General features: G+C 40.6%; 1 protein-coding gene across 1 annotated transcript in view; it reads left to right on the plus strand.

The window, feature by feature from the left end:
• LTK (leukocyte receptor tyrosine kinase) overlaps window positions 1–23,590 on the plus strand; it is a 94,729-nt gene extending 71,139 nt beyond the window's left edge. The window contains exons 12-29 of the mRNA XM_071559450.1: window positions 994–1,171; window positions 1,691–1,841; window positions 3,900–4,031; window positions 4,560–4,716; window positions 6,017–6,199; window positions 6,738–6,836; window positions 7,331–7,483; window positions 8,225–8,335; window positions 8,995–9,181; window positions 9,931–10,021; window positions 12,117–12,181; window positions 15,088–15,217; window positions 16,397–16,494; window positions 18,714–18,806; window positions 19,386–19,487; window positions 21,389–21,523; window positions 21,878–21,968; window positions 22,689–23,590. Of these exons, the coding sequence (XP_071415551.1) occupies window positions 994–1,171; window positions 1,691–1,841; window positions 3,900–4,031; window positions 4,560–4,716; window positions 6,017–6,199; window positions 6,738–6,836; window positions 7,331–7,483; window positions 8,225–8,335; window positions 8,995–9,181; window positions 9,931–10,021; window positions 12,117–12,181; window positions 15,088–15,217; window positions 16,397–16,494; window positions 18,714–18,806; window positions 19,386–19,487; window positions 21,389–21,523; window positions 21,878–21,968; window positions 22,689–23,462 (2,930 nt within the window). The 3' untranslated portion in view covers window positions 23,463–23,590. The remainder of the gene's footprint in view (window positions 1–993; window positions 1,172–1,690; window positions 1,842–3,899; window positions 4,032–4,559; window positions 4,717–6,016; window positions 6,200–6,737; window positions 6,837–7,330; window positions 7,484–8,224; window positions 8,336–8,994; window positions 9,182–9,930; window positions 10,022–12,116; window positions 12,182–15,087; window positions 15,218–16,396; window positions 16,495–18,713; window positions 18,807–19,385; window positions 19,488–21,388; window positions 21,524–21,877; window positions 21,969–22,688) is intronic.
• Window positions 23,591–24,436: the final 846 nt, after the last annotated feature.

A 24,436-nucleotide genomic window follows, 5' to 3' on the forward strand; every position in this document is an offset into this window, starting at 1 on the left:
TAAGAGTGTACGAAAGGCAGCTCAGAAACAAAAGGTGTAGACTGGTACAGAAAGCTGGAAATAGAGATTTACTGGGATTTGGTGAGTAATGAAGTTGAACAAAGTAAGTGCAGAATAGGGGTGTAAAGATGAAAAACCAGGAAAGGGAATTAAGTGAGGATCAGGAAAAGATCTGAAGAGTGGGTTTATCTCCAGTCCATGATTTATTAAATAGTGTGCAGGAAATAAAGTGAGAGGGAGAAAACACAAACAGTGACTATACACAGAGCAGTAGTTGTCCTATGACTAGAACAAAGTGGGGACAATATAAGTACTCTGTGATCTTATAATTAAGAGTTGTGTCTTAGTGGATTGTATTATGAGGAAGCTTCATTAAATTGAATGAATAAATGTAGCTTTAATATGTACTAATTTTCAAGTCCTCATATTGTGAATGCAAGTTTAAGTATTTTTTGTATGATTATACTTATAATAAGAATGTGATCAAATAGATGTGTTGTTTTTTTAAAGCCCTGTAGGCAGTATGTACCACTGCAATGAGGTCTTTCCTTTGATCATATATTTTTTATACAGAAATGGTTAATGTTCTATGTGAATAATAATAAAAATAATTGTAATTTTTTTATCAAAATGTCATTAAGGAAAGATATCAACAAGAACAGTAGTTTGTTTCACTTGTACTTGTCCTTTGGTTAAATAGGTCTGTGAGTTATTGCACATGTGGCTGGAAAGCTGCCAGATGGAAAAGGCCTTGGGGGTGTTGGTTGAGCATGAGCCAGCAGTGTGCCCAGGTGGCCTCCGTTTCTGGAGGTATTTAACAGATGTGTATATGTGGCACTTGGGGACATGGTTTAGCGTTGGACTTGGCAGTGTTGTGTTAACAGTTGGACTCAATGATTTTAGAGGTCTTTTGAACCTAAATGATCCTATGATTGTGTCTGAAAAATAAAGGGAAGCTCACATTTGACCCAAGTCTTGCAGTTTTGGTCACAGGAGATGCAACTGTTGTTCTCTGGTGGTTCACAACCTGTGGTGCCAGTGGTCCACATGGGCCAACTCAAGCTCAGTGCGACAGTGCCTATAAGAATAGCAATGTGTCAGTGACTGTGGAGAAGGAGGGCAGGCTCCGAGGAGTGCAAGTCTGGAGAGTGCCAGCCACAAACCGATACAGGTGAGTATCACTGTGTCCTGGATAGGCTGCCACATTTAACTACTTTTTCTTTGTGGAGTTTCAGCAAGCATAAGTGTGGGACAATCTGTACTGAGAGGGTGGATGGGAAAAAGAAATAGGAGTGGTAGCTATAAGGATCTGTGTTCTGAGCTACTGTGAACCATGGAAGGGTGGAGTGGTGCCTTGGAGATCAGATGAGGAGTAATAATGGGTGTGCAATCAAGTAGAAATGCTGCCATCATTTTAGTTCTAAAGCCTCTGACTTCTAGGTTGGACTATACTAGCTCATGCTCTTTGCACCTGAAGTCTCTGCTTCCTGTACTCTGGTGTAGGATTAGTCTATCCTCTTGAGCAACCTGAGCTACATGTGTCTCAGAATAAGAATAGCCATGAGCTGCTTCAGGAGAGGAGCCTGATCTGGAGCAATGCCTCTGGAAAAGAAGGCTGAGGAGATCTTGCAGATGGACTTTGGGGATGGGAAGTGCAAGAGTTTCTTTAACTACTTACTTTTTCTTGCAGGATTTCTGCCTATGGAGCAGCTGGGGGGAAAGGAGCCAAAAACCACAATAAGAGGTCCCATGGAGTCTTCATCTCAGCCACCTTCCACCTGGAGAAAGATGAACTGCTGTACATCTTAGTGGGGCAGCAGGGAGAGGATGCCTGCCCTGGGGTGAGGGCCACCAAGCATGTATGGGCAGTGACCTTGCAGATATGATTCAGTGGGTGGCTTGGGGTTTAGAGATAAAAGACAGACATCCCACTCAGGAGAGTGGAAAGAACCAACAAAGCAAGTTAGAAAGACTCAAAACAAATATAAAGAACTTTGAAAAGAAAAACAATCCCAAAATGCACAAACAAACATGAAGCACAGAGGAACTTTGCTTAAGTGCCCTGTCTTTGAAATAAGTTCTTTGTCAGCTTTCTTGTGCTTATTTTAAGCAGAAACCTAGTAGGTGAGAGTGGTGTGCTCCCTCGTCTGTTTTTCCACAGCTTAGGTTTCTCCCTGTCTGCCAGGATTTCAGATGACTTACTATTATTTGTGGAAGCATCCAGCAGTGTTGTGGCTGCACTGTGTTACATACATTCCAAGCTTAGAATCTAAGGTCTGGATTCAAAGCCTATCAAAACCAGTGAGAATCTTCCCACTAACTACAGTGGCCCCTGAATTAGCTATTTGTAGTGATGAAAAAAACCCTTAGAAGAAATGGATATGAATATGTGTCTTCTAATGCTGGACTCAATGATTTGAAAGTCCTTTTATCACTTAGGCTCAAAAACTGCCTCTTTTCAGCATGAGTTCTTTGATACTGCCTTTTTCCAGAAATGTGGTCTGGTAAATCCTCCCCAGGAACAAAGCTGTTTTGTCTTTTCCCCAGAGACTGATGTGTTTTGGAATGCATAAACTTTTCTTGTAGGCATTCAAAATTACTGTTTACCTTGCCCAAAGCATATGATACCTTACCCTCATGCTGCAACAGATTCTAAAACCAGCTTTCCTTCAGTTTATATAGTACAAGAATTGCATCTCTCTATCTATACATTTGTATATTTGTAGTTCCCTTTCCAGTGTGCCCTCTGGTCTTAAGTCATAATATGAAAAGTTGTCCATTATTCCCTTGCATTTCAAGACTCCAAATTATGAAATATAACCCCCCACCAACTCCCTTTGTCACATACTACTGGAAAAAGTTTTAGTGCGTTTTTCCCTCTTTCAAAGCCCAACTTTCTTTAGCTTTGGAAATCCTGATGAATCTGCATTTTGGGTAACAAATTTTTATCTTCCATTTTTTTCTGAAGAAGTTCTGTGGCTCCAAACCTTTATTTTCTCTCCTTAGATTTGTGACAGTTGCTTTTCTCTGGTCTTCATTTACCTTATCATCTTTTGTTCTCTTGCTTGAATTAACCAGACAAATGGCTGCACCAACTAAGAAAGGCCAGTCTCAATCATGAGATAAGATGCAATTGGCAGAAACTGGAACATAGGATGTTCACTTGAACGTGATGATCATTTTCTTTGCTGTGAGGGTGGCTGAGCACTGGAACAGGTTTCCCACAGGGGCTGTAGTCTCCTTCTCTGGAGATATTCAAAAGCTATCTGGATATGATCCTGAATTATGTGCTCTAAGGAATCTGCTTGAGTAGGGAGGCTGAACTAGATGATCTCCAGTGGTCCCTTCCAACCTTACCCTTTCAACCATTCTATCATTTCTTGTGAATGAGAGCACACAAGAAGCAAAACTGGTGCCACACAGGAATAAGAAACTGGATCTCCAAGTTATTCCTCCAAGACATGTCATTCTTAACTATGTACAAGTGACCTCTGTCTGCTTTATGCATTTATCACCTTGAGAAATACCTAAAAGTACAGCAGTAATAGAGTTCCAAGAATTATTCCATAATGCAAAACATTGTAATGATTTTGGTTATAAGAAATTCTAAATGTCTATGTGAACTATAAATTATATGATAAAAATAATGAGTTACCATTATTATATTTTCACTTGCATGTATAATGTGAGTTTGCAGATCAGAGGTAACAAGACAGATCTATCCCTCAGTTGTTGGTCCTTGCAGAAGAGTTCACTTTCCATAAAGATAATCTACATACTGGTTTATATATGTCTGATATACATGGCAAACATTATGATATTATTATACAGAAATATACAGACAACTCTCAAGAGTTGGACTTCATGGATACTTGAGTGCATTTCTCCTCTCCTTCCAGAGTAATCCTGAAACACAGAAGATCTGCTTAGGAGAGTCATCTCTCATTGAAGAAGATTACCAAAAAAAAAAGGCCCTGAGGGAATGGGCTGGAGGAGGTGGGGGTGGAGGAGGAGCAACCTACATCTTTAGAGTAAGTATTTCTTCTTTGCATCCTGCCTTAGTAGTGTCCAGCAGAGCAACTAGGTCTCACTGTTAGTCATGGCATATGATAGCCAAGTCTTTTAAAAAAAGTGATGTAAGAGGAGTCTCCCTCTTCTGTCTCTCCACCCAACTTCTGTCTCTCTTTGGTTTTTGTCTTTTTAATTTATCTCTTTTCATATCCCTGATCATATTTGTCACTATCACTAAGCTAGTTGAGCGGGTTTCTCAGTTCTTAACAGCTCAGATCTGGGAATTATACCAGGATCCAACATTAATACTGGCAGCAGTCCTAAAAAAATGAATCCCAAAACCTTGGTGTTCAGTTAAACAGTTACTTTTGTATACAGCAGCATGATGCAAAATATTTTTGTAATGATCCTGTGAAACAATTAGTAGCACTGCCCTGACCTTGGACCACTCTTCTTTGGGATGCTTTCGTGCTCTTTGATGAGTTTATGTGAGTTCACATAACTAAGGGATGTGAAGTTTTTCTGATGTTTGATGGGGGGTTTTCCAGCAGAAAGATGGGATTTTCGAACCTTTGCTCATCGCAGCAGGAGGAGGAGGAAAAGCCTACCTGAAGGCTCAGGACAGCTCCCTGGATGATGTACCCTTGGAGAAATTTGAGAACAGCACTGCAGTATCTGGAGTCAGTGGAAGGACTGGGGCAGCAGGTGAGATACTAAAAACCACACAAGGTCTGAATCAGATGGCTGAATACAGACATTGTCCTGTGGGCATAAAGTGAAGGGCTTCCCTTTTGATATTTTGGAAATTTTCTGTGGCAGTACTTTTTAGAAATATTCTAGATAGTCTGTAAAAGTGTCACCATATAAAGGACAATGGAGTGGAAAGGTGATGAGTGCTCCAGTAGAGACTATTCCATAGGAGGACTCCTTTCTTCTATGAACAGACCCAGTGGAAAAGACATTTGGGGTATGCAGCCTGTAACAATGGCCTTGAAAAGAAGATTTTTCCCTGTTACTGTCCTGAAACCCTATGTCCTGGTTCAAGAATGATACTTCCCAGTTTAGTGCTGCCACTGAGACTCTCCAAACAACATGCAGCTTGCTCTCTGCAATGTGGTGGAGAGAATTGGAGGCACTAAAGGTGAAAATCACAGGTTGAGATACAAACAAATTACTGGAAACAGTGAGATAAGAAAGTGAAGAGTAACAACAACAATATTAGTAACAAAGCATATAAAATAGGCAAAGGATCCACATGTAATTGCTCGGAATCAATTTTATCCAGCTGTTCCCCCCAGCTTGGAACTGTCATTACCCCACTGCTCCCTTCACCATCCTTACTTGACCGTACTGAACCCCTTCTCCTTGGAAGAGACTCTCTTCCCCCCACCCTGGAAATGATGTGAGATGGTGTAGAAAAACTTTTGAGTCCTAGCTGTGCCCTCTACCAGCTAAAAACCTATTGCGCTGTTCTGGCCAGATCCAGGACACCCTAACAACAAACAATTATATTATGGGAATTATACCAGAAATGGAAGCTTATTTATAATCTTGTGTTGGCTCTGCCTGGAATCCATACCTAAGAGACAAAATAAATCTAGTGGTTGTCCATCTTCTGCTGAAATAAATTCACAGAGGGGCCACTAACCTGAAATGAAGAAATCCAACTTATTTCCCTGGGGAACTCAGCATCCCACATGGCTGAAACCCACAACCTGTTATCCTGAAGTAGAGTGGTGGGCTCTGTATTTCTTTAGTGCCACTAGAAATTGGTGCTGAGGTGATGGCTTATGCAGCATATACCACAGGCTGTGCTTTAGATTTCACTTGGTTGTTACCTGTGGCAGCAAGGAGTTTGTCTGTATATTCTTTTAAATTAAAGAAAAATTACCTTGAATGTAGGCACTTAAGAAATTAATGAGGGCTAATTTCTGTCTTTCAGTAGAGCACCTCTGCTTGTGCTTCCCTCACCTGTTCTTGTTTTGTTTTCTCACTCTGACTGAAGGTGGAGGTGGTGGCTGGCAAGACGAGAGTCTTCTCCCTCAGGCTGGGAAGTCCCTTCTGGAAGGTGGACAGGGAGGTCAAGCTTGTTCCCAAGCACTAGCCAAGCTCCAGTGGGCCACCTCTGGTGGTTTTGGTGGGGGAGGAGGAGCCTGTACTTCAGGAGGAGGAGGCGGAGGGTACAGAGGTAGGTCTGCTGAAGGAATCAGTCATGATACCTAATTTTGTGTCCTTCAGAGTATCTGCAGTTAAGGGTGAACACTCTTAGTGCAGAGGGATACTGCTGCAAAAGGTGACTCACAGGTACTTAAAGCTGAACACTATGAAACCCACCCTGCTCTCCACCATCTCCCTATAACTGGGGAAATCAGGTTATAGAAGTGTTCCTTTGTGATTTAGTATTTGGAAGGTGTGATAAATCACTCCTTCATCCATTCATAAGTTACCCACCTATGTTTCATTTCTTTTTTGTGTTCAAGATAAATACATTTTTACCTTGCTGAACTGAGAAAAATCTACATTAGATAAAGTCACTTCACTAACCTTGGCACTGGCTGGGTTAAGTGAGTGTTTATATGTCAACAACATTACACATACTAATATCATTGGAAGGTTGCAGAGTGATCCCAGGAGATAAGTGACAGGAATGAATGCAACACTTCAGAGACATAACATTTTTTGCAGCATACAGCACTGATCAGCTAGCCATACTCTTCTCTCCCCAGGGGGGCATGCCTCTGATAATGATGATATCACAGCTGGTGGGCAGGATGGCATCTCTTTTGTGAACCCCATTGGAGAGATCTTCTTGCATCCCTTGGCAGGTACAATATACTTCTTATTTCTTTCCTCCTTTTCCCTTCTTCCTCTCTATTTCCTCTTTCCTGCTTCCTCTTCTCCTGTCTTTGCTTCTTATTAATTTTCTTAAAGCTTATTTCACTCTGCAGGTCAGATCTGTAGCTTTGGTCATTTCTTTAAATATTTCCATAGTGGTCTGGGGCCTTTTTCCCCCCTCAACCTCTAAACCGGGACAGACACCAGTGATCAGGTTCAACCGCACATCTTCAGTCCCTGACTTTTCCAGGTCAATTCACTTCAAGGCCTCTCTGTTTGCTTAAGGAACCCAATATCTTCCATACTGGTCCCCATCAGGCTTCTGACATGTCCACACTGTGTTGGACTATCTGACCTCCTGCAGAGAAAGAGAGAAGTTGTAGGTACCTGCTGCCTTTTGTTTTGTTGGGTGTTTTTTACCTTCCCAGAACAAGAGAGATAAAACTGAACTAAACTCACCTGTTGTGTCGAATTCCTTATTCAGCCATGGAGAGTCACGGTGAGGTGGAGGTTCAGATCTATCTTAACTGTAGCCACTGCCACTCAGACAACTGTAAGCGGGACCCCAACACCAACCTGCCAGTCTGCCAGTGTGAGATGGGGGCTGTCCTAGCCAATGACAATGTCACCTGCACTGGTAAGTTGTGAAGTTTTAGCCTCATTGGAATCTGTATTCTTTATATCATCTCTCCTTCTGGCTTTTTGGATGTTCAGTTCCCAAAGTTATAGCTAGTGGCTCCAGTGGACACAGAGTTGTGAGAAATGTCAGTCAGATGTATGGCTGAAAATTCCTGATGACCTTTCCTTACATGCTGACCTGGATCTTTGTTACCACCTCCAACATTCAGGTTTGGATTAGTTAGAAGGTAAAATATCTGTAAAGAAACTTGGTGTAAATTTCCTGAATGGGCACAGTGTATCAGATATTTAAGTGTAATACCTCTCCAGGATAACATACCACTTACTGCTGAGTTATTTAAGCCACAAATTACTTCCTTCCACAGAGGTTTCCCACTGTGCCTGTCAGCTGATGCCTTGTACTCACTGTTATTTCCTGATACAGTTTTTTGGAGTTCCAAAGCTTCAAGACTGTAGAGTTTCAACTTGTGAACAGTGATGTTATCCTTTTATAGAAAGCTGAATAATGAATAAGAAATATGTGGTTTATAAGTTAGTTTTCTATCTTCACAATTACTTTAAAACTAATTAGGTATTTTTTCAACATCCGGGGCTGTAGAGGGATCTGCTGTAATTTTTATAGTATGGTCTGACCATAATCTCTGTATTGTTTTCTGTATTACAAACAACCTTCAGACGGATGCATTACAGTAGCTCTGGTTGTTTTCTGATTAATGCACCTCTGTTTTTATTTTTCCAGTTCCCCAGGGTCTTACCCCAGAGGAACACCTGTCTCTTCCGCTTCTCCTAGCTGTGGTGTCTGTGATAGTGGTGCTTGGAATGGTCTTCACTTGTGGCAGCCTGTCTATCAGTAAGAAACACTTACTTCTTATCACCCTTTGACTTGGCTTTTCCCAGTTAAATTAGACAAAAGGAGACCACTCAACCATATGACACTGTTTTTAATATATTAAATATGTGAAATATATATTTAATATATTAATTTATTAGTGCTGTTGTCGTGTTGTCAGAGGGACAGGGAAAAAGCAGTGATAGAAAACATCACCACCTGCAGTTAGGCACAAGCATAGTCCTAAAGGGTAAGGACTGCTCTTCTCTGGTATTTGCCAAAGAATGAAAAAGCTTCTCAGTAGTTGTTTTCTTAGCAACTACTGCTATGAAGCCACAATTTGCAATTAAACATATCATTCATTCAGGGAGAGCATTTGATTTTTGGGACTCGATGTCAGCAAGATATCTTGTGATACACTCTCCTCATCCAATGTACAAAGAAGCATAGGAAACCTAAGTTGCTCCCAGGGGATTAGGTACTTGCAGAAAGGACTGTTTGCATATCCAGCATTAAATGTCTACAGAGTACAAAGAAGAGCATGATACCAGCAAGCTAAAGATGCTTCCTGAGCATTTATAATTACAGAATTGGGTTCTTTCTGCTGTCTGGCCAGCATTATCTTTTCTGTCCAGGTGTTGATCTTGTCCATGTATTTTTATTTATCTCCCCACTTGCAGTTTATCATCTTAAGAAGCAGCAGTTGGAAGGAGCCAGAGCACGACTGCAGAGCCCAGAATATAAACTGAGCAAAATCCGTACATCTGCCATCATGACAGATTACAACCCCAACTACTGCTTTGCAGGAAAGGCTGCCACTCTGAGCGAGCTGAAGGAGATCCCACGGAAGAACATCTCTCTGCTTCGGTAAGAAAACAAGGGCCACCTGTCTGACTAACTGCAAAGGACCTAGACCATGTCAGTCAAAATATAATAGATATGATACTTGTTATCTTCTCTAAGATACTTTGATTTCATAAACTTCTCAAGCAGAAGTATAAAGTTATGACTCTCCTGTTCCATGTTCCCACACACAGCTTCAAGTATTTTGCCTTTGCATTTTCATATGATGTCCTGGAGTGCACTTGCCTCCTGGCAGTAATTCCCTTCCAAATCCATAGCAGTATTTCTTTTTCAGTATTTTCCTATCACAAGGAAATTTCCTGTCAGAAAGAAATACATGTTATGTTGTTCTTCAATTCCATACCATCCAGATGATATTGATCAAAGTTATAAACTTTGGAAGGAAAAACTTGGTCATTCCTCATGTGCTATCTTACACCCTCTCCTGAAGATACCAGTCTGCAGCCACCTTATTCTGTAGTTCTCCATTTTTGTCTTGTTTTGCTATTGCCATACTTGGTGATAGGGCTAGCATTGAGTAGGCTGCTTTATTCATTCAGAACCAACAAGGATCCAACCTCATTGTTTTTGTGACAGTGACAGAAAATACTCATATTATTTTCAGAAGCTTTGAGATGAAAGCATAACTCTGTTTTTGATCTCATGTCTTACAGCAGATTCTAGTCCTACTCTTGGAATGGATTAAGAGAACAGCTGGTAAATGTTGGATCCAGAGGCATGTAACATCTGTTCTCTCTCTTCTTTTTTTCCAGGGCACTAGGACATGGTGCATTTGGTGAGGTTTATGAGGGAACAGTGGTGGGCATTGCAGGGGATCCCAACCCTCTTCGAGTGGCTATCAAGGTCAGTACCCACAAATATATTATACAGCAATAATTACTCATAAGAGCCATATGACTTTATTACTATTCCAGTTGGTCATTCATGTTTATCACATGCATAATGGCATATGCGTGATGCAGGTTTTCACACATTGCTACATCTGGGAATTATCAGCTTTGATTTTTAACACTAACAGCACTAACAGCAGCTAGAAGGTAAAGCATCTGTCTGTTTGCTGCATGCCTAATGGCTGTAAGGTGTGGTCTAAGTAGGAAGAGAATCAAAAAAAGGGCAATCTGTTTTGTGAGCTCCATTCCCATTGTTCAGTACAGGTAGAATCAGTGCCCTCAGCTTGGAAGTTTTGTGATTTAGTCACCTGAAGACTGCATGTTATGATTAGTCAAAATAAAACAATGCATTATCTATCAGCATAAATAAATATGTCTCCCTTGAAATAAGACATAACCAACAGTTCATCCCAGCAGAAAATCTGCCACAATGACTTTTCTGCCACAATGATTTATATATGTGAGTAGCCAAGAAAAAAAGAAACTTAAAGGAAACAAAAATAGTAGCAAACAGACATTTTGGGGACATTGAAGACTAGAAGAGGATTTCTAAATCTTGTATAAAGAAAAGAAAGCATTGTAAAATATTAGTATGAAGCATTTATGTGACAGCAAGCAGTAAAGGTTTACAATAATATCTATATATTATTGCTTCTGCTTTTCAGTGGATTTGAATGCTTTCCTCTAAGTTTCATACATGATGTTATCTTATTTAAAAATTTGTGTTGTTTTTCAGTTACTTTCTTTTATACTGAGAGTAGTGCTTTTCTACCATATGAGAAAATTTCTGGTAGTTCCTTGTTATTGCACAGTGTTAAATATGCTGTTGTGAATATATGTTGTGATATCATGGTAATTTCTCTGTCACTGATGATAAGACATAACAGGCTGATTTTCTGTGAAATTGCTACTTTTGCATCAGGATTTGTCTGTTACTCAGTCCTGAAGTTAGGGATGTCCATAGCCTGCCTTTGTCATTTTATAAGCTTGTAACTCGAAGAACCAAATCTACTTCTGTGAGTTCAACTCAAGAATGTAGCCTTCATTAATGAAGTTTTATTTATCCTGACTTTCAAAATACTCTTTAAATAAAAAATGGGAAAGGATCGTGCATTATGGCATTTTGAAATTCCCTGTGCCACTGCATGAATGTAGCTGAAAACTCAGGACACTCATAAGCAGTTGGAACTGCCCAACTCAATTTCACTGTCCAGACTGGAGGAAGCACCAGAGCAAACAGAAGGAGATGTCACCAGTTTGGAAAACCTCAGCAACGATGGCTACTTGTGATCCACATATTGTTTATGGGTCTTACAGCAATTTAATAGATGATCTCCACTGTCCTGTGTGAATAAGTGATTGCACTTATTTGAGATAGCAAAATGCAACCTGCCTCCCGTAGCCCACACTGATGACAAGAGCTGTTCCCATGCCACAGACACCACTCTGGGTGTCCCACCTCTCTGTGTGCAGTTTGATAGTTGGCACTACACACAGCTGTGACCAAACCACCCCCTGAAGCTAAAACAGTGGGCACAGTAGCATGTGCTGCTTCTACTGCCGCCTGTGCACCCAGTTCATCTGTAACAGTGGAAGATGCTGTCCAAACCTGCTGGCAGGAGAGAAAGGGCATGTGGCAAACATTTAAATCAAGTTGCTGTAGGTGTCATATGCCATGCAAGCACATGCAGCAATGTGGACATAAAAAAAAAAGTGAGAATAAATCAACACCTGTAATTTTAAAAATATTTTGAAGTCTATAATTTCCTGCCTAAAATCTTTCTTGATGTGTACCTGAAGCTATTTTTACTCCAGAAGTGTCCATGGAGCTAAAGTCACACATAAAAATCTTGAAGTAGGTCACTAATTTCCTATTCTGACTTTAACTACTAAATGGGGCACATGCACTGCAATAAACTGGGCAGTGAAAAGATGAGCCCCTCCTTGAAGGTTCCTGAAGTGATTCATGTTATATGCTCATTCATGTTATATGCTCATCCTTTTGTTTCTTTGGTGGTATGAATCTCACTGTCTTTACCTCTCAACAGACACTACCAGAAGTCTGCTCTGAGCAGGATGAGATGGATTTCCTTATGGAAGCATTGATTATCAGGTACAGTTTTAAGGTTTTTCTACTGATGGTGAGCAGGGAGAAAAAAGTAATGCAACTAATCATAGAAACATTTATCCACTTGCCTGGATTCAGAAAAGAAATCCAGTCTTACTTTTTACCAGATGGCATTTTAGTAGCATGTAAGTTCCTGGTTTCTGCTACTTGCTTGTCTCAAACAGCGTAACTGAGCTTCTTTTGTTGCCCATCTTTTGTGGTGTAATGCCAGCAGGCAACTTGGCCCGAAACAGCAGTGGGATAGAGAAGAGAATCAGAAGGGACAAAAAGCTCATGGTTGAGATAAAAACAGTTTAATACGTAAAGCAAAAACTGTGTGTGTAAGCCAAGCAACATTAAAGTCAATCACTACTTCCCACGTGCAGGCAGGTGTTCAGGCATCTCCAGGAAAGAAGGGCTTCATCATGAGTGACAGCTACTTGGGAAGAAAAACACTAAACTCTGAATAACCCTTCTCCACTTTCCTTCTTCTTTACTGAGCTTTTATTGCTGAGCATGATGCCATATGGTATGGGATATCCCACTGGTCACTTGGGGCCAGCTGTTGTGGTTGTGTCCCCTCACAATTTCTTGTTCCCCCAAAGTCTTCTCACTGAGGGGAAGGGTGTGTTTGTGTGTGTGTGTGTCTGTGAAAAACCTTAATGCTATGTAAGTACAGCTCAGCAGTAGATAAAATATCAATGTGTTATCAACACTGTTTTCATCACAAATCCAAAATTTAGCACCATATGAGCTACTGTGAAGAAAAATAACTATCCATCCAAAAAACATTATAACAATTTAGCAAAACTTTCTATTGATTAGTTCTGCTGGTTTTGTTCAGAAGCGTAAGAAGGCACAACACTTTTCACAAGTATGTTCTGCATTTGAAATATTTCTCTTTTCAAAGAATCCTATTACCCTCTTAACAAGTATAATTCATGTCCTGGAGCCCTTGCTAAGTAAATTTTCAATGATGAAATGGAAAGTAATAGGAAAGATAAAGATTAGAACCACCTGTGCAGTTATTGAGGTGTTCAGCCTCTGCAAGACCAGCACCAGAATGGTACAATACATGCTGTGTGCCAGGGAGGTAAGTTTTCAGGCTTGGATGTTAGGGCTTAAGATATATTATCTCTTGCAAATAGAAGTTAACAGATTTTTATAAGGGCAGATTTGGCAGCTGAAGGAGAAAGTATGAAAAGCTTTTCCCGTTGTGGCTTTCAGTCAGCAGCTAAGTGTACATGCAGCTGTTTTGTTTTTCCTGTCTGAAGAACTGTTTGCCATAAGGATAACTTTTTTGCAGTGAAGGTCCTGGGCTTTTACCTTTTCTTTGCACACAAATAGCTGAGTGTTACATTCTGAAATCTCTGCAGGGATATGGTAGTAAATATGGCTCTGTCTGTGTAGCTTGCACAGGTGGAATAAAGTCCTCTCAGTGCTGCCAGTTTTCTTAGGTGTGTCCTGGCTTTTGATGTCTTTGCAAGCTTGACAGAACCTTTGTAAGATTCCATCTGCATGATCTTCTGGTGAACTGTAAGATCCATGAAAGCTGCCTTGAAAAGATACTAGACAGCCATTCCTATTACCACCTGTACTTTAAGTATTCCAGTCTTGGATTTACCTCATTAACACAAATCCATAATGTTAAACCAACAGTGTAGTCAAGAGTGGCTTTAAAATAGTAATATAATCAGGGTTGATCATAAGTGAGATGAATTTATGCATTTTGAATTTGTGCAACGTGAAGTTCCTCTTGTCATTGTTTGGCCTAGCTCACACCTAAATGTTGGTTTTCTGCTATTAAAGCATGAATCTCATGACATAGTGCCATTTCCTACAGCTTGCAATAACTCTGGCAGCTGAACAGGAGGTAACACTGATGTGTGTGTTTTTTAAAGAGCAATTTTAATCAGAGTGCCTTGATTCCCTTAGTAGCACATGACTCTTTTTCTCCCCCAAGTTCCTTTCTATTTTTAGTTCTTGTATTATCCAGGTAATCACTATCTAAATGAAGAGGTTGCTGTCTAATGACTGAGTCTTACTGAACTTCTTAAGGCAGTTAAATGCCTCCCTGACATCCGATCCTGTCAGCTCTCGGAAGATAAGCAGGGTCAGCCCCGGATTAGTACTTGGATGGGAGACCTCCTGGGAAATGCCGGGTGCTGTAGGTTCTAGTCCTGAGGACTTCAATGTCACCGTCCAAGCTCGCTCGGCTGTGGCAGATGAACCTCAGGACTTACACAGTGGGGCCAGTTCTGCACACGCTGAGCCTCACCTAAAATCCACTGCGCAGGCTGGAAGGGCACACCCACATGGAGACAGCCCTTCCCAAATCTTCGTTCGCAAAGCCAAGCCACACACACACTGAACTTCTTGACAATCTCAGCTTTCTTTTGTGAAAAGCAGAAAGCCATCACATCAGGAGCTGCTGCAGTAGGTATTAGCCAAGTCCTTCTTTGGTAGACTAAATACTGAGCTGAGCTCCCCAAACTAGACAACATCATATTTAAAATAACCCAATGCTGAATTAAAATCCCTACTAGTCAGATCTTTGTTTCACAAATGCCATTAAAATTCATGTTTAACTTTATCGCTCTGATGTCACTCTCCTCTTTCTCTCTGTGTATCCATGAAACTCTGTCTTCACATACAGAAGGCTCTATTTTGCATTTAGCTTTTCATACCTATTGTTGAAGATTTTTCATGGAGAAAGCAAGGCATAACCCTGGTCTTGGGGCTGTCCAGAGAGGCCTTTTGATATGGCTGAAGTTTGTTTCATAACTTGCACCACATCAGTATTTGCTTCAATTCAGGTTGTCAAAGATGAAGGAACAGGGAGATTGTGATGGAAGTTGGCCAGGTACTAATGCTGTCTTTCTCTTCCATGTTGCTGTGATGTTGGCTTTCAGTAAGTTCAGTCACCAAAATATTGTGCAGTGCATCGGTGTCAGCCTACAGATGCTGCCTCGCTTCATTCTGCTTGAGCTCATGGCTGGAGGAGATATGAAGAGTTTTCTTCGGCAGAATCGACCCAGGATGGTGAGATAACTTTCCTCCTGGGCTTGTGGTTGATTTTAGTATGACTGGTTTTGTATTATTATGAATTGGATAAAGGCACTGAAGCAAAGCTAGGCTGTGTGTGTCCTAGCTCTTACATATTTCTGGATACCTACGTCTCTTTGCTTGAAGTAAGTAAGTAAGTGTTAGTGAGACAAAATGAAAGCATGACCTGAACTACAATCCATTAGTAACTGAGGAGGAAGGAGTAAAATTCTGTCCTGCCATTCCAGAGTTCTCTGTCAACTGAACTATAAATTAAGGGGCTTTCTTTCTTCAATGTCTGCCTGTTTTCTGTGCACTGTGATGGTACATGAGGAGCTGAAGTTACAACACTAATATATAATAATGGGAATTTGTAGCGCTAGGTCCTCAGCAGGTGTGCATCGGCACCCTATGGAGATGCACAAATTTATACTAGTTGAAGTGCTGAGCCAATTTTATTTGATGTATCTCTGGTTTCTGATGATCAGTATAGTAATTTCTTCCTACCCTTCCTGAGAGTAATAAAGAAGTTCCTAGAGAAATACAGAAAATTTTCCTTCGGGGAAAAAATAATGGAGAAAAAATAAGCGGAGTTCCTGGAGAAAGACTTGTTTATTTTTCTTAGTTAGGGAGGTGCAGATGGTGAAGGGTTAGTACCAGTCCTGGGGCCCCATGGTAAAGCATCCCTTTTTTGCATACTGCTCCTGAGGGTAATTGCTATTCTACAAGAACAGATGTCAATGAATGCTGACTGCTGGTGCAGAGACGTGCAGTCAAGCATCTTTGCGCTCTCTCTGAGTTCATGTGCTAATTTCTGTTGATAATTTATTGACTCACTCTTTACAAACGGGTGGATTTTTTTCTCTTCCACGTCACCTTCTAAACCTGCTGGTCTTTCAATTTATCCTTAACTAGGCTATTCAGGCCAAGCCATAAGTCTCTCACCAATGCATGTACTGCACTCAAGAGAGATAAAATTTTCTGAAAGTTTTTTACCCCAAATAAGAATTCACTTATTTTCTTTTTGTTCCTCTTTGACACTTTTAACCTTCCACCATTCTGAATGTATGTTTCTCCCTTTCCCCTCTTCTGCCTCTCTCTGTTTATTCCCTGACTGAACTATATTCTTCTACTCCACTATTCTTCCCTTACTATTTTCTGTGTGCCTTTTTCCAGAATCAGCCATCCACACTAACAATGCAGGACCTGCTGAACATAGCTAGGGATATTGCCTGCGGCTGTAAATATCTGGAAGAGAATCATTTCATCCACAGGTGAGGAAAACCAGTTCCTTTTGATGGGCCTCAAGGTGCATGAGGCTCATACAGTTTTAATTTGCGGTGGATTAGACAGGACTAATCTCCAGGGGGGTGACAGGTATTTCTCCTACCAGTATAGGTGTGTTCTTAGATGTCCAGGAGGGTCTCACTGGTTTGTTTTTGTTTTTTCCATTCAAAATGAGCAGTTTTAGGTATTAATTTTCAGGTGCCTGTAATGTAAAGACGTTTGAGATTAGCCCTGTAGTCCACTAGATGGTAGTGTCACTCTGTGTTGGCTGGTAAGATACTAAGGTATGGTTTCTCTCCTTCCTGATCTCTTTATCTTGACTTAAATGTCTTTCCTATCCCACCAGCACAGGACAGCTCATCATATTTGAGCCACTGACCAGGGAAGGGTAGAACAGGGATTATAGGAGACAGAGCACAGCTCAGGCTTCCTTCCCAAGTCAGTGGCTGACCTGCTATGTGGCCTTGAGAGGCCCACATTTGTCTGTTCACACTTATTTTTACTCTTTTTTAGATCAAAAAAACTATTGATATGGAAGGCTCTAAATACAAACATAATATAATGGAAGAGGTAAAAGTTATTGTAGGTCTCCTTTTAAGACTCCTAGTTGGACAATGGACTTCTATGCTTCTGATTATGCACTGTTTCAGTTCATAATGTTCCCAGTCATAGCATGCAACTGATTTCCTTACTATGAAGTGCATGCTGAGTTCAGCCGTTGTGTGTAAAGCAAAGAAGAGAGGTGCACAAGAGGTCACACAGGCTTTAACTGAACGGACATGAAGCCTAGAGATCTGGAGTAGACAATTGGTTCACCCACATGCACAAGCATGTGTACATACACATTGATATTGCATGTGGCAAAGAGGCAGAGATAGGCTAGAGTGGGTAGAGATTGGAGAAACTCAGGGAAACAAGTGGTAAGCAGCAATTGGAGCAAAAGGCCATAAGGTTGAAGTACAGTAATATGTTATGGCTTTATGACTTCAACACATGAAACAGTTTTCAGACTGCTTTATGTTAGAACAATAAAGAAGTTCCTGTGAAAAAGTATTAGTTTTCTGTCATTAAAAAAGAGCACTAAGAATGTGAAACAAGTTTTGGCTCTTGGATCTCTTATTAACTACATGAGAGGATCAGTATCCTAATTGGAAACTTCTGAGTTAATTGCTACGGCATTATTTTTTAAAAATCCTTACTATAATAGTAATATCCTTTAACAGCAGCATATCACTTTTAAAAAAATCTCTGGGTCAGTTTTTAAACTGTTAGATCTCAATATAAGTGACCTAGGAGTGGATTGATTTTGTTCTAGCCAACAATTCAGGAAATCAGTATAGAAAGAATTTCATTCAGTTTCTGTATTAGTATTTGTTAGTTGTGTCAGTATTGGGAAGTGAAGAAGGTTATCATTACAGATCTCGGGTATCCTAGGGGTAGAAGGTACTGTAGTGGGGTCGTAGAGAGTACACTAAGGACAAGTATTGTCATCTAGGAGTCACAGCTGATAACGAAAGAGAAAGTTGAGCCTGATTTCCAAATCCTGAGGAATTTTTCAAGGTTGGCAATGGGAAGAAACATATGAGTTGTTCAAGAAGCTCATTTTTCTTGGCATTCAACAGGACCCCACAGTGCTTGATTTTTAATGAGTTTCTTTTCAGAATGCATATTTAAAATGAACACAAATTCATCAGTCTTGTTTGGGAAGGCATCACTGCCATTTCTCACAAACTAAACCTGCACCCAGCAAATAGCTGCTCCCATGTGGAGTTTTGCTTAATTCCATGGGAGACATCCAGAAGCAACAAAGTAACAGATTACCAAACCTGGTTCTACATAATTTTTCTAGCAGTTTACCAAGAGTATCCTAACAGCTTCACATCTGTAACTGATGAGACGCCCCTTTTTTAAAAATAATAAAGCAAAAAAGAAATCTGTCATGAAATGGTTGAAGCAAGAGGTTGCATCTGTCCCTCTTCTGATAGTCATGCTATTTTCTGTCTTAGTGAAAGAAGATGAGAATGGGGAATGCTTGGAAAATGCTGGGTAGGAAATAAAATGCAAATGCATTTTATCTTTTTATGGTATATGCAAATACATTTTATATCATTTGGGTAAAGATGACTCAACTAAGACTTGCAGAGCAGGGTCTAATATTCTTTCTTTATTCCTTTGGAATTAGAAATATTATTTTATTTTTTTAAAGAGATATAGCTGCAAGGAATTGCCTTTTGACCTGTACTGGAGCAGGACGAATAGCCAAAATTGGTGACTTTGGCATGGCCAGGGATATTTACAGGTAAGTGAAAGGCAATTTCAGTCTTGTGAATAACTTGGTAATCTGTATCATTTTGGCCAGTGTGAACTGTCTCATGGTAAAGCAATGGAACCATTCATTATATGTCTGAATTTGATGGCCAATTAACTAACTGGTGGTAACAGACTGTAAATTAACATATCGATGCTTACAAACCAATCCTCTTCAACTGTGGCCCCAGAAAAACCACAAACACACGTGGACACTAAGCCGTGCTTAGACAAATTTATTAGCTAGCTGGTCATAAATAATTTTAAATTAAATTTAAAAAACCCACAAAAACCATACTTCTCAGTTTATGATGTCAAGAAGGCTTGCTGAACCAACACCCTGGCAAGTTTGATGACTTCAGCTGTGCACCTAAACATCCTCAGTTTCTGTCTCAGTTGCAAAGAGGATATAAGATACTGCACTATTTGTGTTGATGACTTTTCCTCTTTCTTACTTGGCCCCCATTGCTGCATGCAATCCCCTACTGCTGTTACTGTGATGATAAGATCTGTTATATATTGAAACCCTTTCAGGCTCTATGGCATTCTCTGTGTATTTTATATTTCCCAGAGCAAGTTACTACCGCAAGGGAGGACGAGCTATGCTTCCTGTCAAGTGGATGCCACCAGAAGCTTTTCTAGAGGGTATTTTCACTTCCAAGACTGATACCTGGTAAAAAATGTCTTTTAATTACTTCTACTACTCACTGATAAACATCAAGAAATGTACTGCTCAAGAAAAGATTGTTTGCTCAGCAGGAACCTTAAAAAATGTCAGAATTTCCTAGAAAAATAAGTTTTCCATCTGCATTCACTAAAAGTATGCCTAAAGAATTAAAAAGAATTTAAAAGTCTAATGTAAATGGAGGAGGCACCAAAATTTGCTATGCATAAATGTTGAGTATCACATAAAGCCAATCAAGAAGTGAGAAGTGAAAGCAGATTAGATTCTCTAGAAGTCTCAGTAAAAATCCAGAGAAATACCATGAGACACTTTCCTCAGCCCTCATTATTTGGCACTCAGTTTCTATCTATGACAAGGCCTGTTTAAATACCTTCTAAATGACTCTCTATACCACCCAGGATTACTCTTTTGTACATTATTTTCAGCTGTATATAAAATGACAGCAGCTTTAGTCAGAAATTATTGTTAGTTGCTAAGGAAAAATATTTGTATATTGATTTCTTATGTAACTTGAGCTTTTTTAAGGTAAGCACTCCCTCAACAGTAGTACATTCATGCACAGGTGCTGAGCAATGGAAGCTTTCCAGCTGTGTAAGAATGGCTCTTTCTCTGTACAGTAGATTCTTCAATATACTGTACTGAGACATTCCCTTAAATGCCACACTGACCCAGTTTCCTGAAGTTAGCGGTGCCGGAAGACAAAGGATTGCTTATCAGCACCTAACTGTGAGCAACCAGCACCAAGTATTTTTAAGGAAAGTGCTACAGTTTCTGTAACAGGCTATTTTAAGTTACATGCATGTACTGAAAATTACTTTGACCTTTGCAGCAAATAGTGACTCTCAAAATTCTGATCCTGCTGAAGTCCTGACAGAACCATCTTGACTTTCCTGTGTATGTCATACATCATTTCCAGCAGCACTGCCTATCTGACCTGTGGGTGTAAAAAAAGAACAACAATCAAAACAAACAAAAATGCTGCTGCCTTTCAGTTTCACTGGATGTCTCTTACTTGGTTTTATTCTTGAGCATCTTGTTCCCAAACACTGATCCAAATGCTAAGGAAATTTTCCTGTCTGACCATCCAGGTGCCACTCTAGCAGTCACACTCACACCAACGAAGCTAGTTAGAGGCCCCTTCACAGCTACACACACCACACTCACACAGTCAGACCAGGTTTCCTCACCAACTCAGCCCCAGGTTTCCTGTAACAGATGTCTGGATCCTTAAAATAATTTAATCATGGAACAACAGCAAAATAACAGCTCAAACTGATGCTTCCAAAGAGGGACCTCAAACAAAGGAAATCCTGGGGGTTTATACCCTCACAGTCTAAGCATGCCCAAGTCTGTGTCTCTGAGTGTTTGGTCCCTGGCTATGCCACTGGTCCCTGTGCCCTTTGTTATGCAAGGAGTGGGTGCCAGTTCATGGCCTCTTTCCTTCACTCAAAGCTCAATCAGCAGCTGCACTGCAGATGCTCACAGACCTACCTGTACCAAATGTATTCCTCAACAAAAACATCCCAAGTCTTCCCAAGTAGACAGAAATCTCCATGGCAGATCTATAAGTTCAGTTAGTCCATACAAAGCAAAGGGTGCTCTGGCATTTCCTGCTCTAGGAACAATGAATACAGCAATAAAAACACTTTTGGAGTTATTAAATATTTTGAAACCTCTGCAAAACCAGTTTTGGAACTTGAGCAAAGGTATTGATTGATTGGGGGTTTTTTTAAGTAGAAGTTAACTTATAAACACACAAATTGCATATTATTGTGGTTGGACTGCAGCTTTGAAAGGTTGTTGCTGTGGTGTTACCTACACAGGTTCATGCTAGCTTTGTGGAGCACCAATGAAACCTAATCTGTATTGTTGGCTGGTTTCTGACACAGGTCCTTTGGTGTGCTACTTTGGGAGATTTTTTCTCTAGGCTACATGCCCTACCCTTGCAAAACCAATCAGGAAGTGCTGGAATTTGTCACGAGTGGAGGAAGAATGGATCCACCAAAAAACTGTCCAGGACCAGTGTAAGTATTTCCTTACTCTCAGAAGCCAAGGTATAGCAGGTATCAAATAATGTAGGCAAAGAAACCTCTAGTCATGAAATGGTGATTGTCCTCAGTGTTATGTGGGTATTACTAAATATCTCCTGAGCTATTGCCTCTTGTATACAGCTTATAGCACTATGGGATTTGCTTTAAGTAGTAGTTCCCTAAGGAGACAGGATCCAGGGATACAGAAATGATATAACCACTTTTATTCTCCTCCTTTGGGCTGCGTACCAAGTGTTGTTCCTTGGACCCATGATCACTTCCTACTGAAACACTTTTTTCATAATTGTCTTTCTTGATCAATACCTTTTTTTTTTCCTTTACATTAAGGTACCGGATCATGACACAGTGCTGGCAGCACAGCCCGGAGTATCGGCCAAACTTCTCTACCATCCTGGAAAGAATCAAATATTGCACACAGGTATTGCTCTTTGGTATTTGGGAGGATGATAACCCATGGAATGTCAACTATTCAAAGACATCAGTTTTAATCTCTGAAACAAGTCAAGAGTACGGAGAGACTGACATAATTACTTTACTGGTTGTGGAGGTGCTGATGACGCAACTGCTTTTTTCCAGTATCCATCATCACTCTCCCATCTTCAGCTCAGCCAAAATGAAAATACACTGTTCCTGTGCAAGTGGATGCTTTTAGCAGTCAGCCTGTTCAGTAGCAATGTCCTTTATTTTGTGACAGAAAGATACTTAGAATCTCTTTCAGGGTCCATATTCTGACTTTTTCTAATGTTGCCCAATAGCTGCAGCTGAATATTTATGAAGTAGAGAGGGGTAATGAAATGGCATGGTGAGTTCCCCATCTAGTAGCATTTTATAGCTACAGGTCTGGATCAAACTTCCCAAAGGAGAAATTTAATGCTAGTGACCCCCAGCTTAGCCACTGATTCCAATAAAGCACAGCCTCTCCTTAAAGGAAGCATGTAAATAAGAGAGCATTTTTCCAAGTACCAACAGCATGTGATATCCAGATGGAACATAGTACCTTGTGCAATATGTAGGAATATTGCCCAAACCTGATGGCAGTCTCTCCCAAAACCTTTTTCCATCTCATAGCTATTTCTTTCAAAATGCAGATGTGACAGTCACCCTGCCAATGTAACAGATTCTTGTCTCTGCTTTTTAGGACCCTGACGTGATCAACACTGAGCTGCCCATGGAGTGCAGCCCCACTCCAGAGGATGAAGGGAGTATGGTCATGCGCCCAAACATTTCCAGTGGCATAGTGTCACTGTTAGTAAGCCCTTCTCTCACACCTCAGACAACACCTAAAACAATGGAATCCCACCATGTTATGCATAAACTTGTACAGTGTCCACAAGAGCTACTGGTGGAGAACCTGAGCAACCAGACTGCCCGAGGGCCCAGCCTGCCATGTGTTAGCGATTTCAACAGTGGTGCGTGGTTCCAGCAGACCTCAAACCAGAAGTTGGAGCTCAGCAGTCCATTAGCCCACAGACTTAAAAACAAACCAAAAAATCTTTGGAACCCAACCTATGGGTCATGGGTGCTAGAGAATATCTGTCACTTCAGCCCCAGCTCCAAGTTCAAAGCAAATCCAGAGCGGGAAGATTCAGGCTTTGATGGGAATTGCAGTTCTCCTAGCTCTCGGGCATCACCAGCATCTCCAAGTCAAAGCAACTACCCGCACCTGGATATCAGTGGAATAGAACTGGTGAAACTCCAGGCTTTTCCCTGTGGCAACGTAAATTATGCTTATGATGACCTGTGCTGTAGTGCTGAGCACCAGCCACCAGCTTTAGCAGAGGTCAGAGCAGCTGTGCTAAGGAGTTCTAGTCTGCACAGAGATGAAAAGCCTTTTTATAAAACAGAGAAAACATCAAGAGAGAGGGACTCTGGTCTGTCTTTGTCAGATGACCTGAGTGTTACTCCAGTATAGTAGAAATGGTTCTTCCAAAGGTCAGGGAATGTGTGTGTCTGGAAGGACTGCTTCCTATTTCACTTACTTCCTCCATTTTTGTTCCTTCAGATGGGTGAAGTTTCAACATCTGCAATGTTCTGCTTCCTCCATCAACCTGCTGGATCCCCAGATCATTAACGACATTTGCATTTCTATCTCTGTCCTTCCTTCAATGTGTTCCAGCTTAGAGGTGGAGAACAATGGCATTGCTACTCTGATTCAGAATAAAATACCTAAGGAATGGACTCCTAAATATGCTAAGGTGAAAAGAAATGGACCTACCATCCAGCTGCAGCATTTGGATGGAAATGAAGACCAACACAGGTCGTGCTTCTTTCTGACAGAAGAATCCAAAAACTTGTACTGTGCCAGCAGCAACCAAATTGCAAATGCTGCTACATTCGTGAGAGCTTTTTACAGTCCTGATGAATTACTAATGCTCATGTAGTATAAGGGAAGTAAAAAAAAAATAGCAGCCACATTTGCATCTTTATTAACATTTTTTGCATCATTTTATTAGTAGACCTTGGTGAAAACTATTGCTCAAACTGGAAGCAGTCAGGAACAGTAGGAAAGATTAAAAAAAAATCAGACTCCTCTGAGAATGTGCTTTGAAAACAAACAATGAAAACAAGCAGTACTTGGTGGAGCTGATAGTATCCCTTTGAATAGTGGAGGAAATGTGCTGTTCGCCTCATGGTGTAGCTTTCTTCACAGCTCCTGGCACTGAAGGGGGCAGGTGGTTTTTCACAAAAGGTAGAGTGGCATGGTGTGATAAGAAATGGACTGTCTTTACCTTTTAATGGACTTTACTTGAGATGAACTTCATTTTTGTAAGAACTTTGATATTCAGGATTAACTCCCTGTGCTCTGTTGGTAAGCATTAAGCTGAGGTTCTTGGGTAACTGTCTGGTGTTTGGTGTACTGGAGTTCTTGGGTTTAATACCTCTGCC

The sequence above is a fragment of the Pithys albifrons genome, chromosome 6, assembly GCF_047495875.1.
Source record: "Pithys albifrons albifrons isolate INPA30051 chromosome 6, PitAlb_v1, whole genome shotgun sequence".
In the NCBI taxonomy this organism is placed as follows: domain Eukaryota; kingdom Metazoa; phylum Chordata; class Aves; order Passeriformes; family Thamnophilidae; genus Pithys; species Pithys albifrons.